This window comes from Petromyzon marinus, chromosome 26, assembly GCF_048934315.1.
Source record: "Petromyzon marinus isolate PM22_M1 ecotype Great Lakes invasive population chromosome 26, UKy_Petmar_22M1.pri1.0, whole genome shotgun sequence".
NCBI lineage: Eukaryota > Metazoa > Chordata > Hyperoartia > Petromyzontiformes > Petromyzontidae > Petromyzon > Petromyzon marinus.
Genome location: NC_133692.1, coordinates 10,569,604 through 10,584,330, shown reverse-complemented (window position 1 = coordinate 10,584,330; position 14,727 = coordinate 10,569,604). Strand labels below are relative to the sequence as shown.

General features: G+C 48.5%; 1 protein-coding gene across 5 annotated transcripts in view; it reads left to right on the top strand.

Annotated features, from left to right (window-relative positions):
- The first annotated feature begins 128 nt into the window (after nt 1-128).
- Nucleotides 129-14,727, top strand: part of LOC116946079 (caskin-1-like) — a 153,461-nt gene continuing 138,862 nt past the window's right edge. For all 5 annotated transcript variants that reach the window (XM_076069829.1, XM_076069828.1, XM_076069827.1 and 2 more), the window contains exon 1: nt 129-1,116. In XM_076069829.1, coding sequence (XP_075925944.1) covers nt 1,023-1,116 — 94 coding nt within the window. In that variant the 5' untranslated portion in view covers nt 129-1,022. The remainder of the gene's footprint in view (nt 1,117-14,727) is intronic.

Sequence of the window (14,727 nt, the reverse complement as noted above, 5' to 3'; positions counted from 1 at the left end):
TCCGTGCCATCACCTCTACCACCACCGCCACCATCATCATCACCGCCACCATCATCATCACCACCATCATCGCAGCAGAAAAAAATAAAACTCAATTGCAACGACTCATCGGCTAGCAAGCAAACGTTGCGCGCGTGTGCGCGCATCTCACGTCGGGAGTGCGAGAGGGGGGGAGGGAGGGAGGGAGAGGGGGAGAAGAGCGAGCGAGAAGGGGGAGCGCGAGGAATACGCGAGAATGATGGCGCAGATATCAGGGGCTCCCGTTGCTGGCGCGGTGTGGCGCACAGGACGCCCGTGAAAGCCAGGCCGAGGCAAGCGAGCCGAGCCAGCGAGGGGAGCCAGCGAGAGGAGCCCAGCCCTACGAATGCCTCTCTGCGCGCTATTGCCCACGGAAGCCGCCGACGCCGCTGTTGTGATGTCTGCCGCTTCGCGAGCCCAGTCGGCGGGACGCGCCGAGGCAGAGGCGCCCGAGTCAGGCCGGCGAATTCCATCTGCGGCAGCGGCGGCGGCGTTGGGGGCGCAACTGAAGCGCGGCGGGGATTCCTCCCGCATCGGAGACTGAATTGAGCAAGCAAACGTGCACGCGTACATACACACACGCACACACGCGTACGTAAAAACACACACGCGCGCGTTACACAGACGTACGTAAACACACGTCTACACGCATATATCCCACACACGCTCTCAAACAAACACGCGCGCACACAAAACAAGCAAGCGAGGAGCCCGGGGCTCGCATCTCAACCCACGGACCGAGGACATCCAAAGCACAACGGGCTCGACTCCCTCTGCTGCGTACACGCGCCGCTCTCTCCGGGCTGGAAGGGTTAACTCGGGGTGAGATAGGGGAGGCAGGCCAGCCGGCCGGCCAGGCAATTGAGGTGGACCTGGTGGCGAGGTTGGACTCCAAAGGTTTGTTGACCATCTCCGTCTGCAGGCGGCTAGCTTGCACGGTGCGTGTCTGTGAGCGAGCGTGCGCGCGTGCGGTTCGTGAGTGAATCTCCGTCGCCGCTGCCGATATGGGCAAGGATCAGGAGCTCGTACAAGCCGTGAAGAACGAAGACATCGCCACCGTCCAGCGCCTTCTGAACCGGAGCAAGGCCGGGCGAGCGAGTGAGTAGACGCTACGGTGTTTGCGAGCGGCGCTCTAATTGCGTCGTCATTGGCCGTTGAGTTGGCACGACCCCTTCCTTATTCCTCCGCCTTCTTGTCGCTTGCGGCGTGATCATACTACAGGTGTGCAGATAGGCTGCCACTACTCGCGGTTATCTGGAACGGCACCGCAGCTGCTGCTGCTGCTGCGCGTTACGCACACCGACGCGCAGGCGACGAACACGTTGTTGCATGCATGCGTCGTGTGCGCACAGTGCGTTTCCGTATGTCGGTTGGTTCAAAGCGGATGATGGTCATTGAATGTGTGAAGTGTTTGGTTGTGACACTTGTAGAAATGTGGAACTCCGGGCTGAGCCAAGCGGATATGGAGGGAAACCCATCAGCCTCAGTCCACAGGTTCTCGTGTGTGTGTGTGTGGGATCAAATTCGAAGACATTTGGTTCATGTGTGTGTGTGTTTTTTTTCCTCTATAGATTTAAGCACAGTAATTATATATAGCTACCACGTCGTAGCTTTCTAACCCTTCTGGAACATCGTGCGACTTTCCACCCGTCACTCGCTCGCTCGCTCAGCGCCGCTCATCCCCCAGGCAGGCGTCTTGGATGTAAAACGTCGTGCGTACGTAACACGCGAAACCTTCACAGTCGGAGCGATTGCGTCATTTGCGAGTGAAGCTACGCGTGGGTTATTAGCGCACGTGCGCCCAATACCCAACTGCGTTGTGCGCTCATCCCTGAGTGTGTGACCATTCATGCACTCGGGTTGGCGTTGACTCTGTTTAACAAACGCACGACGGTGTTGCGGATTACGTGATGTTTTCCGAAATCATAACACGTCGAGGAAAGTACAATTCAAAAAATTGTTAACGTCCTTCATTAAAGCAGGCGAGTGACAATTATAATTTATTTTTTTATTTTTTTCGTCTGGGTAAGTGACCCCAACCCCCCCCTTTCCCCGCCCGGCCGTCTTTGTCTCCCCACTGCTCTTCCCTTCTTGCTTCTGGCAATACGTTCAGGAGCTAAATGCCAATGGCCGATGTCTGCTCGCCACGACGAGGAGGGCTTCGGTAGAAAGCGGCTGTGGAGTTGTTTGCTGTTTCCTCCTCCGTCGAAGGGGCCCAGATTGCGGTGGTTCACGATACGGAGTATCGACTCCAAAGCCGATGTTGACCATCAGCCCGACTGCCCATCCACGGCAGGTGCCACGGCTCTTCATGTTCCCGACGAGTAAATCTCGCGGTGGCTTAAACCGCGTTCTGCTGCGTGTCGACGTGTACGGTCACGAGTCGCGTCTGGGCGTTGGGGGCGGTGTCGTGCAGAGAGCGAACGCTACGCAACCGATTTCCATGACATCACGCACACACACACATCACACACACATATCACACACACACATCACACACACATCAGACACATCACACATACAGCACACACATATCACACACATCACACACAACACACACAACACACATTACACACACAGCACACACATTACATACACAGCACACACACCACACACATTACACACACAGCACACATACCACACACATTACATACACATCACACCCATTACACACACATATCACACGCACACGTCATATGCTACACACACATCAGACAAAACACATCACACACATACACAGCACATAACAGAAACACAACACGCATACAACGTATCCCTCGCAACACGTGAAATAAGACACAGACACGACACATGATCGCTCCCATAGCACATCGAGCACGGGACGCTCAAGCTAACACCGCTCAGTGTACGCACGCAAAGCAAATGCACGCCACAAAAGCATCGCACATTATGAATATCGCGCACAGCACACATCGTACTCCCATCAGGCACAACACGCAGCAGCACACTCATAGCATCGCGCAGTGCTAATTGGTGGCTGTGTTCAACAAAGCGGGGACCGTGATGTGAACTGACAAATGTTTGACGTGGCGCCGAATGTTATTTCTCGGTTGGCTACGTACGGTGCGAAATATGTTCAACGTACAGGCAGCCGGAGGAGGGGGTGTTGAGTCAGCACTCCCCTTACCCTCCATGAAGAAGGGCCATTGCCCGAAACGTCGCCTACATATTATTTTCTGTTAAGCCCACAGCACGGCGGCTTAAGTCACCGCGTGGTAAATATGCCTTGGTTTGTCAGTGAAAAGGTATACGTGCAACCGTGCCAGTTCCTTGCCTGCTCGCGTCACTGCTGGTGGAAGACCCTCCGCTAGAGGGAGCACCAAAGGGTATTTGGCCTACTCTTCCACGCGGGCCAGACGTCTTGAAAGAGGCTGGCGTATCCACAGTGTGCTCGCCACGAAACCGTGGCCATTCCCTTCGTTCCTAAGTTTTAAGGTAAACATGTTTCGTTTGTCGCTAGACGTGGCTATATATACACACGTGAAACCAGCAATCGTTTTTTTAATCGTTTATTTTCAATGTTATTTATCATGAAAACAAATCTACGTTTACCAGCCCGAGTATACATGCATTGAATGATTCTCATATCCACGGTGCATTGAATGCGCTATCATACAGCCGAACGAGAGAGGCATGCTATCAGGAGGACTTAAAATGATGAGTACCTGGGTTCTGATATGCCAGGCCGTGAGTAATCTGAGTTCTCATGCGTTGTGAGTTGATTGTCTCGAGCGATACAAACGCCCCTTCCCCAGAAGTTTTGCCGCACCGAACAAGTCCCATGGTGTTCATAAAGTGGTCTTGCCAATAATAACATCAGGCAACACGACAGCATTTGTTTTAAACAGGCCACAGTCGACCGACGAGCCTCGGGATATCCAAAACCGGGCCAGAATTTCCATGCAAACAACAACGCTGCTGTAGCACATTGATGGAGAGGGTCTCTCAGAGAATGTTGTTCAAATGTAGCCTGGCGCAACAGACTAACCGTCAAATCATTATTCCCGATCCACGTCGCATCATATTTGGCTTTTCACAAAAAAAAATATTCTGAATATTCTCGCTCCGGAGATTTCAACTCGGTTCGATTGTGAAGCCAATTAGTGAGAGGCCGCTCGACATGAATGTGCCCAAGAGGCAATTGAAGCGACCTAAGCACTCATCCTGCGACGTCACCTTCCAGAAATCCCCTTTCCCTACGAACAAGGGGCGATGTTGAGCCACGCTGTGCGAGAGATATCCCCAACAAGAAACGTATCCGTCTAAAGACAGGCTGATGTCAACATCAAAATTCTAATTCAAACGGAAGAGAAAAACAATCGTAAATATCGTACATTATGGGTTTCATTCCCAATTTAATTCATTCATCGGGTTAACTCCAAACCTGTTAGACTCAGATTGTAGAGAGTAGGATTGTGAGTGCGATATAGGATTCTATGTGATCCGACTTGCCACTGTTTGTTATGCTCTCATAATCTCATTAATATTCAATTGGATTCGGTAGACAGAGCTCCTTTAGCATTCAGATTTACCAGCGCTAACAGCGTTAACGCGTAATCGGATTCGAGCTGGATAGGATGGCTAGCACACAGATTAAACCTTTGTTTTGTATGCCAGGTCTCACTCGCAAAGGGTATTTAGTCTCAAAATGCTCTCACCTGGATATACATGAAATTAAACCACGCACGATGCATGTGAAATGTGGAGACGCAGCCCTGCAAGTTGCTTGCTCACGCCAATGCTGGTGGAAGGGCCTCCACTCGAGGGAGCTTTACAGTGCCCCACCAGATGATATTTGGTTTCGTCTTCCACGCCGGCTTTACCCCACCACGTGTGAGCAGTTCACGCGCGCACGCACCTGTGGTGTACGCATCTGCAGTGTACGACTTTCTGTTATGCATTTGAAGTTCCTTAAGCAAATATTTCCACCATCCACTGTGATTCCACGTGGCTAGGCGTGCCAGCACGCAGTCGGATTCCATTAAGACATTTAGGCCCCCTTTCACGCACTGGCAAATGCTCCTTTTCCTTTGCTGTTTTTTTTTTGGCAGAAAATAAAATAAACACGCCGACATCTCCGTCAACGACCCTGGGGTGAATTGTCAAAGTGATGTGTTTAGTTTTTTTTTTTTCCATTAGTCTCGTCCCACGGGCTTATTATCAATATTCGGATTCACGAGCGCCAACGTTGTCACACGAGGTAATGCGTTTTGATTCCACGTGGCTGGCCTCGGCGCAGCACGCGAGCTGAATCCGGTGAGCGCTAAGTGGATCGCGACACTGATGCCCCCGTGTGTGTCAGAGCTTGGCGCGCCCTGCGTTCGATACCCGGGTGCGACGTGCCCACTGTGGAAGCCCGGCGTTGGAAAGTCACCCGGCGCGTCTCGCCGACTCGTGTGTTGAGATGCAGGTTGCAGTCATCATCATCATCACAATCCATGGCCGAGATACCCCGTTGGTGTCCACTGCACATTTCTTCACGTATTTCCACTTTCCTTTGTCGTGTTCCCAATACATCCACAATGCAGTCTGCTTTAGGCTGTTTCGATGTCACTTGTCCCAACAGAGGCGACAAAGTTGAAAAAGGAAGTTGCCGACAACTCCATGGGACTGACCCCTCAAGAATCCCCCTTTCGATCGGACTGCCGTTTCTCTGAAATTTCCCATCCACGAACGTTTCAACAGAGAAAGAGCAACCTCCGCTCCCAAGCGATCGCACTCCACAGGGTCAAGACTCGTTAGTATGCGCTCGCGATCCGGAGGCGAGCGCGCTGGTAAATTCAGGGCACACTCGCAGGGACAAAACGGGGGAGGGTGGTCGGGGTTTGGTAGCTGCGAGCCCAAAATCCCTCTCATTACCTCCAGCGTGCAGTGGCACTGGCCAATACCTGTGAAGGAAGCACGGTGCAATGTCTCTGTGCGATAACCACGCTCTGACAGAGCAGCCGGTGGAATACGGCTGCGCTGGGTTTTTTTTTTCTCTCTCATGACCGTTTTGTCTTTTACCTTTAACTTGCCCTCGGGCGCAATGCTCAGGTGTCAATGTGGTCACGTGATCAGAGTCGGTGTCAGTCTCCCTGCTCAGGTGAGCAGTGGGGCAGCAACTCTTGTACAGTACAGTGATTGCGCTGAGTGGGAATTCTACGTTCCCATGACGGGGGAAATGATTAATAATCAGAATTAAAACAAATAATGAACAGATGTTTGTCAATGCACTCTTGGATTGGGACCAGACTGTCTGTGACTGACACAGCATGAGGCGGTCTGCATCCAGCAGTGGATTATTTGTACATACTCTGCATGGGTAGTGGTTTGACACACCGCATCAGATACTCACGCAAGGCTGAGGCAACCTAGGGGATACCCCAGACTGGTTCAGATATTACACTCCACTAATGTGAGCTGTTGCCAGGGATAAAACTCAGGTAGCCATGTTTGTAGCGCAGTGTGCTAATAATTGTGCCATCACTCCACCATCAATAATTTGGAATGTGTTTACAATGTAGGTTGACTTGTCATCATAATCATCATTATCATCACATCAATCATGATCACCCCAGGATCAAAACAACCAGCACCAATTTGTAGGAATGACAGTCGTATGAACTGAGACATTCCATTAATAAAGTAGGAGAATAACCATATTAATAACGTCATAAATAATTCACAGCCATTTTACAACCAATGCTCAACGAAGGCCTCCCCGCACCATATCAGCCGTGGAGGTTGTTTGAGCATACTTCACCACGCTGGTCAGTGTGGGTCGGTGAAGGAAGGGGTCCAGGACCGGTTCCAACATTACTCGCCACTGATGATAGCCATGGCCAGGAATTGAACTCAGGGTTCCAACATTTAGCGGAGGAGGCCTTTTGTCCAACAGTGGACTGTCAACAGGTTATACATTATTACTTTATATATTAAAAATATATATTTAATTTTATGGCATTCCCTGCAGTGAACAACACGAACAAGACAAAGGGTATGGTAGCAAACATCAGATCAACTTATCTAAAAATCGATGTACTGAGTAATAACAATTTGATAATTAGAGATAATAACCAGGGGGTTTTTACAGTCATTGAGAGGACAGACAGAGTTCAGCGTTGCAGCTGATTGGGTTTGTCGCTATTCACAGCGCACGGTCAGTAACAGCGAACAAAATAACACCCCAATAATACTGAGAGAGAGAGAGAGGAAGGCGTGGCCTTTTTCTTTAGCCACGATAAGGCCTCACTGAGTCTCCAGACTTTTTTTTGTTTCAGAGGGCCCTGCTTTTAGATGTTTGGCCAATACAATCCAATGCACGGATGGCACGCGGTAGGAGTGTGTGTGTGTGTGTGCGTACGGTGACAGCACTCAAAGATCTGGACAGATGATTGTCAAGAATATGTAGTTTGTTGTCACGAATGCAGCGAGAACAAAAACGCGACGATACCTTACACATTTGTGTGCATACACAACATACATACACAAATGCATTATGCACTTTTTGTGGAGCGTTATGGGTAGTAAAATAAAACCTCTCTTCGTACCGCCACATAAAAATGAAATATTTTTGGTTTATTGGGGAATGGGAGGATGGAGTATCTGGCAACGCAGCAGTCTTTTTCTCAACAAGCCAGACTTGGCTGATGAGACCCAGAAGGTTAAAACCACGGAAGAAGTTACTGCCCTAAACAAATACTGCTGGATAATGTTAGTCCACAAGGCACGGAGGTTGATTGACTAAAACACATTTTAATCCAGCAGTGGATTGACTTTGGGACGTGCATCATCACCATCATCATTATTATTATGCACGCATACATGCACACATATGCAAATTGCACATCACTCGGTGCACCGTGCCGTTCTTCATGATGAGCAGACGAAAAGGTCGCATTCACCCGGACGTCTGATGATCCCACGTTAATAATGAGAGCGACCTCAGCCAATGATGGGGGCGAGCGAGAGATGGGGTGGAGAGAGGGGAGAGGGGGCCCTTTAGGCTACAGTCGCAGGAGTCAGCGTGCTCCCAATTCATCGCAATAACAATAAATCCTGCCTGACACTTAAGCCATCAAAATGCATTTATAAGAGGCTTCTCTGAACCGACGGGATTCCACATCCGGGCCCTGCATGGACCACGGTCCTAAATCTCAACCTTACAAAACATATCGGAGTAACTACGTGCTTAAACGAGAAATGTCCCTGTTTTTTTTGTGAACGTTTACAATCTCGGCATCATTCACTGTTTGCCGCAGGCAGTAGTGCAGTAGCTGTCCGTGAGATCTTCATTATAATCGATAGCTTAATTTTGGACCCATGATCTCATGTCTGCTGTGCATTGCTGGCTCCTTATTTATTTATGCATACATTTATCCCACCAGGGTGCCACTTAGGCCGGCGCAAAAAATGCACATGTCACCCCTAATTGCTGGAACCTGTTGTAGGGCACGGCTGCAAATTCCCAGCTAACCACCGTGGCAGGTGAATGCTGATTGATCAAGTGTCGTTCGGTGTAGGATTTGGAATTTAAAAAAAACGCCATTATTTACATTTTGGTTCGTACAGTACTTTAATTAGACAGAATTACCCGCCGTTTTTCATGATTTCCGACGAGTTATCTCGTTTATCTTTACCATCTTGACTTTGAGAGCATTTAATCTGACATTACCGCACGGCCTCTGTTTGCATGGCCTCTGGAACAGCAAGACGTAGCCCTGACACCACGTGGCTCGTATCTTGTGGACACACAACGCAGGTTGCACGTTCCTGGCTGCTCAACACAACTCTGGTTGCTGTCCTCAAATCATCACATTATTCGTACATTGGCATTCGCGCCATTCTGGACTGGACTTCCATGGTAAAACTGGACTCCCATGGTCACATCGCTTACCACCGTCATCATCAATCCCACCACAAGCCTATCACCAACACTGCTGCCACCATTGTAACTCCACCACTAAAACCACACCATCCCCATAGCTACCAAGGTCACCATCACAACCATAAACACGACCACACAGCCACCACCATCACCACCACCAACACCGTTAGCGCTAGAGCACTGAATGCCGCGCTAGATACACCGGGATTTTAGTGAGTGCGGTCCTGTTGAAGCCTGTCGAAAGTATCACCACCGACACACAAGTTAACCGTTATTGAACCATAAATTCGCATCATTGCACCCTTGCATCGTCATTACACTATATAAATACGTAAATAAAACCTTTATCACAGGACCCACGTGGGCTAATGACATCATTCAAACTTGTTAAGAAAAGAGAGTGAGTGGGCTTGGACAGGGACACGTCCGTCGCTAGAAGGGATTACGGCAGAGGGTCACATATAATAACAAGAAAGGCAGCCTAGGGATGGAACACATCCGAGAATACGTCAACCCGGGAGATGGAGCGACGGAATCGGCTCGTGCACACGCGTAAAGTAGAATGTTTCATCGAGAGATAACATCGGCTCCTGGGAGGCCTTCATCCAGCAGTGGATTGATCAATGCAATGATGATGATAATGCACTATCAAATTGGTTGTGATGCTCTTTTTATGCAATCAGGGGCGAAGCACTTATGCAATCAGTGAGCGAGTTAGAGTCACGTGATCACGTACGTCGTATTGTGACCGTGTGTGTGTATGGAGAGCTGTGATGTAGTGGTTAGGGCACTGTTCAACAAACCCGGTCACCTGAGTTAGATTCCCGCTCGCGACCAATGACAATGGCACATATTTGAAACGGGTCCTGGGACTCCCCTAGGTCGACTCGGCCTTAATCGAGTACCCGGTGCGGCGCGTAAATGTGGCAGTCTTGTTGTCTGGGACAGCCGCCTGCGCCGGATCACCGCCGTACGAAAGACGGTGACCACAATGTGACATCGGCAACAACTTTGTTGAGGTCACGACGACGACAACAGCGACGGTTTCGAGTCAATGCCCATGACTCTTCACGGCCCTGCTGCACCGCGGCCCTCCATCGTGTTTGCGGGTTGTGCCCGGCGCGCGTTGTTTCCATCGTCCAGGTCATTCACAGTTATCCTCCACAGCGCAAGTGGCCGGGGTCCGAAGAGATCGGGGCAGAGCCATCGGACGGTTATCCTTTTCTTCATCTTAGGCCACAATGGAATTTTAGTCGGAGCTCTCCGATGTGTTTACCGCGGGGTTTTTGTTGGTTTGTTTTCGAGGAGCTATTCATCTCGTGAACCAATTCAGTCGCAGAAGAAGTTCCCAGCATGTGGAGCTGAAACGTCTGACATCGTGGGGGGGGGGGAACAGAGCTATTTTGGGGGGGCCACCACAACCACGTCGTACCAGGGCCCCGCCACACACACACACACACGTGCACTCTCTAATCCTATATTGAAAACTGGGGTTCAGATTTTCAGTATTTCCCTTCGGGAAAAAGCTAAAGATAGAAAGTCAATACAAGTTGCAACACAACGAAAAAGCTGGAAAAGGCTTATGTTGCAGTCGAAGCATTGACCATCTCAGGTTTTTAACCTTCCAACCTCCGATTCCCTTTCCTTTTTCTGGCTCGTAGGAAGTAGTGATGTAATATAGAATTGAAGCTTTCGTGACTGCATAAATTACTATACTCACCTCTGCAGCTTATTTCAGCACCGTTGTTGTCCGGGTTGTTTGCTCATCCATGTGCTATTTCTGCGTAGGTTCCCATTGTCTTCAACAACCCTATATCCTTTGTAGCTTATTTAAGTCTCTGTCCGTCATCCGTCCAGTCCTTTTTGTCTCTTGGTGTGGTGTTACTCTGGTTGTCCATCTGTGCTGCCCAATATATCTTTCCTTGGATGTTCTTCCCTATGTATGTATCTCTGCTACCTTGTACCTCGTATTTGTTCACTCTGTCTATGCTGGTGTGTTCAACCCAGAGGATGAACACGAAATTTAGCAGTCTTTCTGAAATTCGTGGTTAACCAGGTCAGTGTCTAACTGTGTTGTTGGCCGACTGGTTTTGCATCGCGTTATTTTTCTTAGGGTTGTTGAGTTTCTCGTCTCTCATCTTCTTGTTGTATTTGCCTCCGTACAGTTTAACGTTCTCTATGTACGTGATGTCCCCCTATGTGCTCCCTCACTATTTGTTTTACACCTGATGATGATGGCTTGTGTTGCGTTCGAAACGTCGTGATTTATTATTATTTTAATATAATTTTCTACATACATGACTTTACCGAAAAACCAATGAGTATAGTAGCGATGTACCCGAATTCCAGTGCGATCCGAAAATCCTTCCACCGCGAAAATTAAACATCCGGCTTCATTTTGATTTAAAGCTTTCGTGACTGCAGTAATTCATATTCTTAGTTTTTTCGGTAAAGTCACGTTGAAGGGAAACAACAAAATAATAAAATATATATAAAACAATAACAAATTCTCACGACGACCGTTTGAGTTATGGTCGAAACGTCGTGAGAATTTTTTATTGTTTTATATATATTTTATTATTTTGTTGTTTCCCTTCAACGTGACTTTACCGAAAAAACTAAGAATATCCGGCTTCATGTTGTACAGGCGCAGTTGTGTCCACTAAAATCTCCTGAGAGTGCACTGTACTGAATTACAAATTGGTGTTCTTGCATGTATTAATACGTAAGCAGCTGAAGCGATGTCATTCAATTTGCTTATATATATTAAAAAAAAACGTCAAGAAAGTGTGAGAGGACAGGTGTTTTCATCTCTATATGTAGAGATGACAAGCGTGGTTCACTTCTCAACAAACTGGTAGAAATGTTTATCAACCCTGGGGAGGAGGGGGGGGCGGTGATGGGCTGGGATTTGAATTCACGACCTTCTGATCGTGAATGACGCCCTCTCCTGCCGTGCCAACTTCTCACAGAGTATATTCCCTGTTACTAGATAATGATAATAAATGAATATTATGTTCGCAGGAAATCTCCACTGAGAGTCAATGCTCTTTTTTTTTCTTCAGAAAGGTGCTTGGCCAATTCCATTGCACGTATGTACGTAAGTAAGTACATACGTAAGTAAGCACATACGTGCAATGGAATTTTTATTTAGCACCGTACGTAACACACCGTGCTAAACGGAGGTGCAGATGTAATACTCACGGTTTAATTTGAATGCGTCGGGTGCTCATAATGGTGTGTGCAGTAGCAGTGGTTGGGGTAGTGGTTGGGGAGGGTAATGAGTGTCTTGCATTGGTGCGAGAGAAAATTGCAGAATCTGGAGAAAACCCACACACAAAGGAGACAACACTAACCGATCTGCACAGATGGATTCTGTTCACAGACTCAGGCGGCGAATGAGTGGATGAAATCTATCCGTGGACCACACCCATTGCCCGTAACTTCTACATCCTAGCGTCTTGCAGCCCTTGCAACAACCACGCCTCCGATCTCTGGAAAGCCCGAGATGTGACCCATCCAGCCTCGAATGAGGTTAAAACCCTGCTTAGCTTCCGAGATCCAGAGAGGTCGGGCATATACAGGTGGATTTGTTTTTGCAGTTATTTGTAGAGCCCGCTGGAAAAAAAAAACATGAATGCACTATGTATGTGTATAGCGTGTTGTGTATACCTATACGTATATTCCTAACGTTTAACACAATGTATATGCATTAAATATGCCCTACTGTCCATTTAAAATACACAGGCGAATGTGTCGTTGTATGTGCACACACAGGCGTGTGCCTGTGTTGTCAATGAGTTCCGTGCAACGCGTGCATTGTGTGTGCGCGTGTGTATGCAATGCACTGCATGCATTATGCATGCACTGCGTTTGTTACGTTGCACGTGCTTGTAAGCGTACGTGCATTGTGGTGAGCCCTGTTCTGACTGTAACTTGGAGGCGGATATGCAAGGGCTTTAGTTCATTACTAATGCATCAGATTTTGAGGCGCATTTATTTATTGCTTTAAGAGAGGACTGCAGTGGGCGGCTGGGTAGGTGGCTAGGTGGGTAGATGGTTGCCAGAGTGAATGGCTGGGTGTGTGGCGGGTGGGTGACTGGCTGGTTAGCTGGGTGAAAGCATGACTGAATGGGTGGATGGCTGGCTGGCTGGGTAGCTGGGTGTATGGGTGGGTGGCGACATGTTAACTACCTCGCCTGATATACAGGAGGTCGTGGGTTTTATCCCGACCCTGACGCCTGCTGCTGTATATTTGGAGTTTGCGTGTTCTCGTGGTCGCGTGGATTTTTCTCCTTCAGTTTTCCCCTCCATATTCAGAAACGTGCGTTTAAGAGTATCTGTTGACTTAAAGCTTTCGTGACTGCAGGAATTAATATTCTTTGGGTCTTTCGGTAAAGTCACGTAGATAGGTTCAAAGAAAATAACCAAAAATGTACGACAAACGGTGTTGCGATCGAAACGTCGTAGTTTTTTGTTATTTTCTTTGAACCATTCTATGTGACTTTACCGAAAGACCCAAAGAATATAAGAGTATCTGCTTTCTAGAAATGTCCATATGATGAGCCACTTCTTTGGGCTATCATTTGTGAGAGCCAGGTCGCTCCTGAAAAATAGCTGTATAGCCCAGTGGGCCTTAATTGGTAAAATATGAAAGTAATTGAATAGATATCCAGCTAGCCAGCTATCTGTGGGCCTCCGTAGGAGGTGTTAGTATGCTTGGGGAGATGGCCATCATCACCACCACCACCACTCTCTACACCAATCAGGTTGGAATGAGGCATTGCTTCATCCCTTAATATCGATCCTTCTAGCTCACGACACACACGCATCGAATGACGTGTGTAAGAATCAATATTTTTTCAATTCGAATATGTGTTGCATTCAATGTTCTCATGGCCCCTCCAGTCAATAGAGGCTGCTACATTTACCACAACTGTTACAAAAAAAATCATCAAATCTTGAATCGAAGTGATGCCTACACCACCAGCACCAGCAGCCCCAACACTGAGAGGCAACCTGCAGTCGTGAAGCCAGCCCTGACGTGCCGTTCACATGCTTAGGCTTTGATAATACTTCCAATACCGCCAACCACACCAGCGACACGCTTACCAACTCCACCCAATTAGAATGAATGTCACCGCCAGCAACACGACCTCCAATAGCCCCACCGCTTACACGATCGGCAGTGGCCACGCTGCCACGCGTCGATTAGAATGTGTTCTCCTCGCGAAGTGGCACGTGGATCGAATCACGTGAATAAAGAAGCGGGTCAGGTTGATTGCTCATAGTAATACTGATGTCAAATCGTAACGGGCCACAAAGGTGCTCACGCAACTCCCGGAGTGAGCAAGCGATTCGGTGGCGGGCGCGAGCCGGAACCACAGACAAGCGGAAAGGCAGCAGCCCAGCTCTGCCATCCTCTATGTACGCAGTATTAAGATGTTTTCTGCCAATCGGTGAGTGTTTATGCACGCGGGAGAAAACTGGAGCACCCAGAGAAATACCACGCATGCGAGGGTGCAACCCTCTATCCCATGCATAATGGTCCACATTTTCCCCATACCGCAATGACAAAACTGTACAAATGAGGCGGAAGAAATGAGCAGTGGTACAACATGAGACGCTGATTATGAAGCTAAACAGGTTGATGGACTGCCACTCGCTCACAGACAACTCTTCGGGTACAATGTGTTTTTGGAAATGTCATGGGAAAAATAATTTCACAATACCGGAGGAGGGGAGAACTACGTGTGAATGCATTGTCTTGGGTGCGGTGTGTTGTAGCAATTATCATGATTACTACTACTTCGCAACTG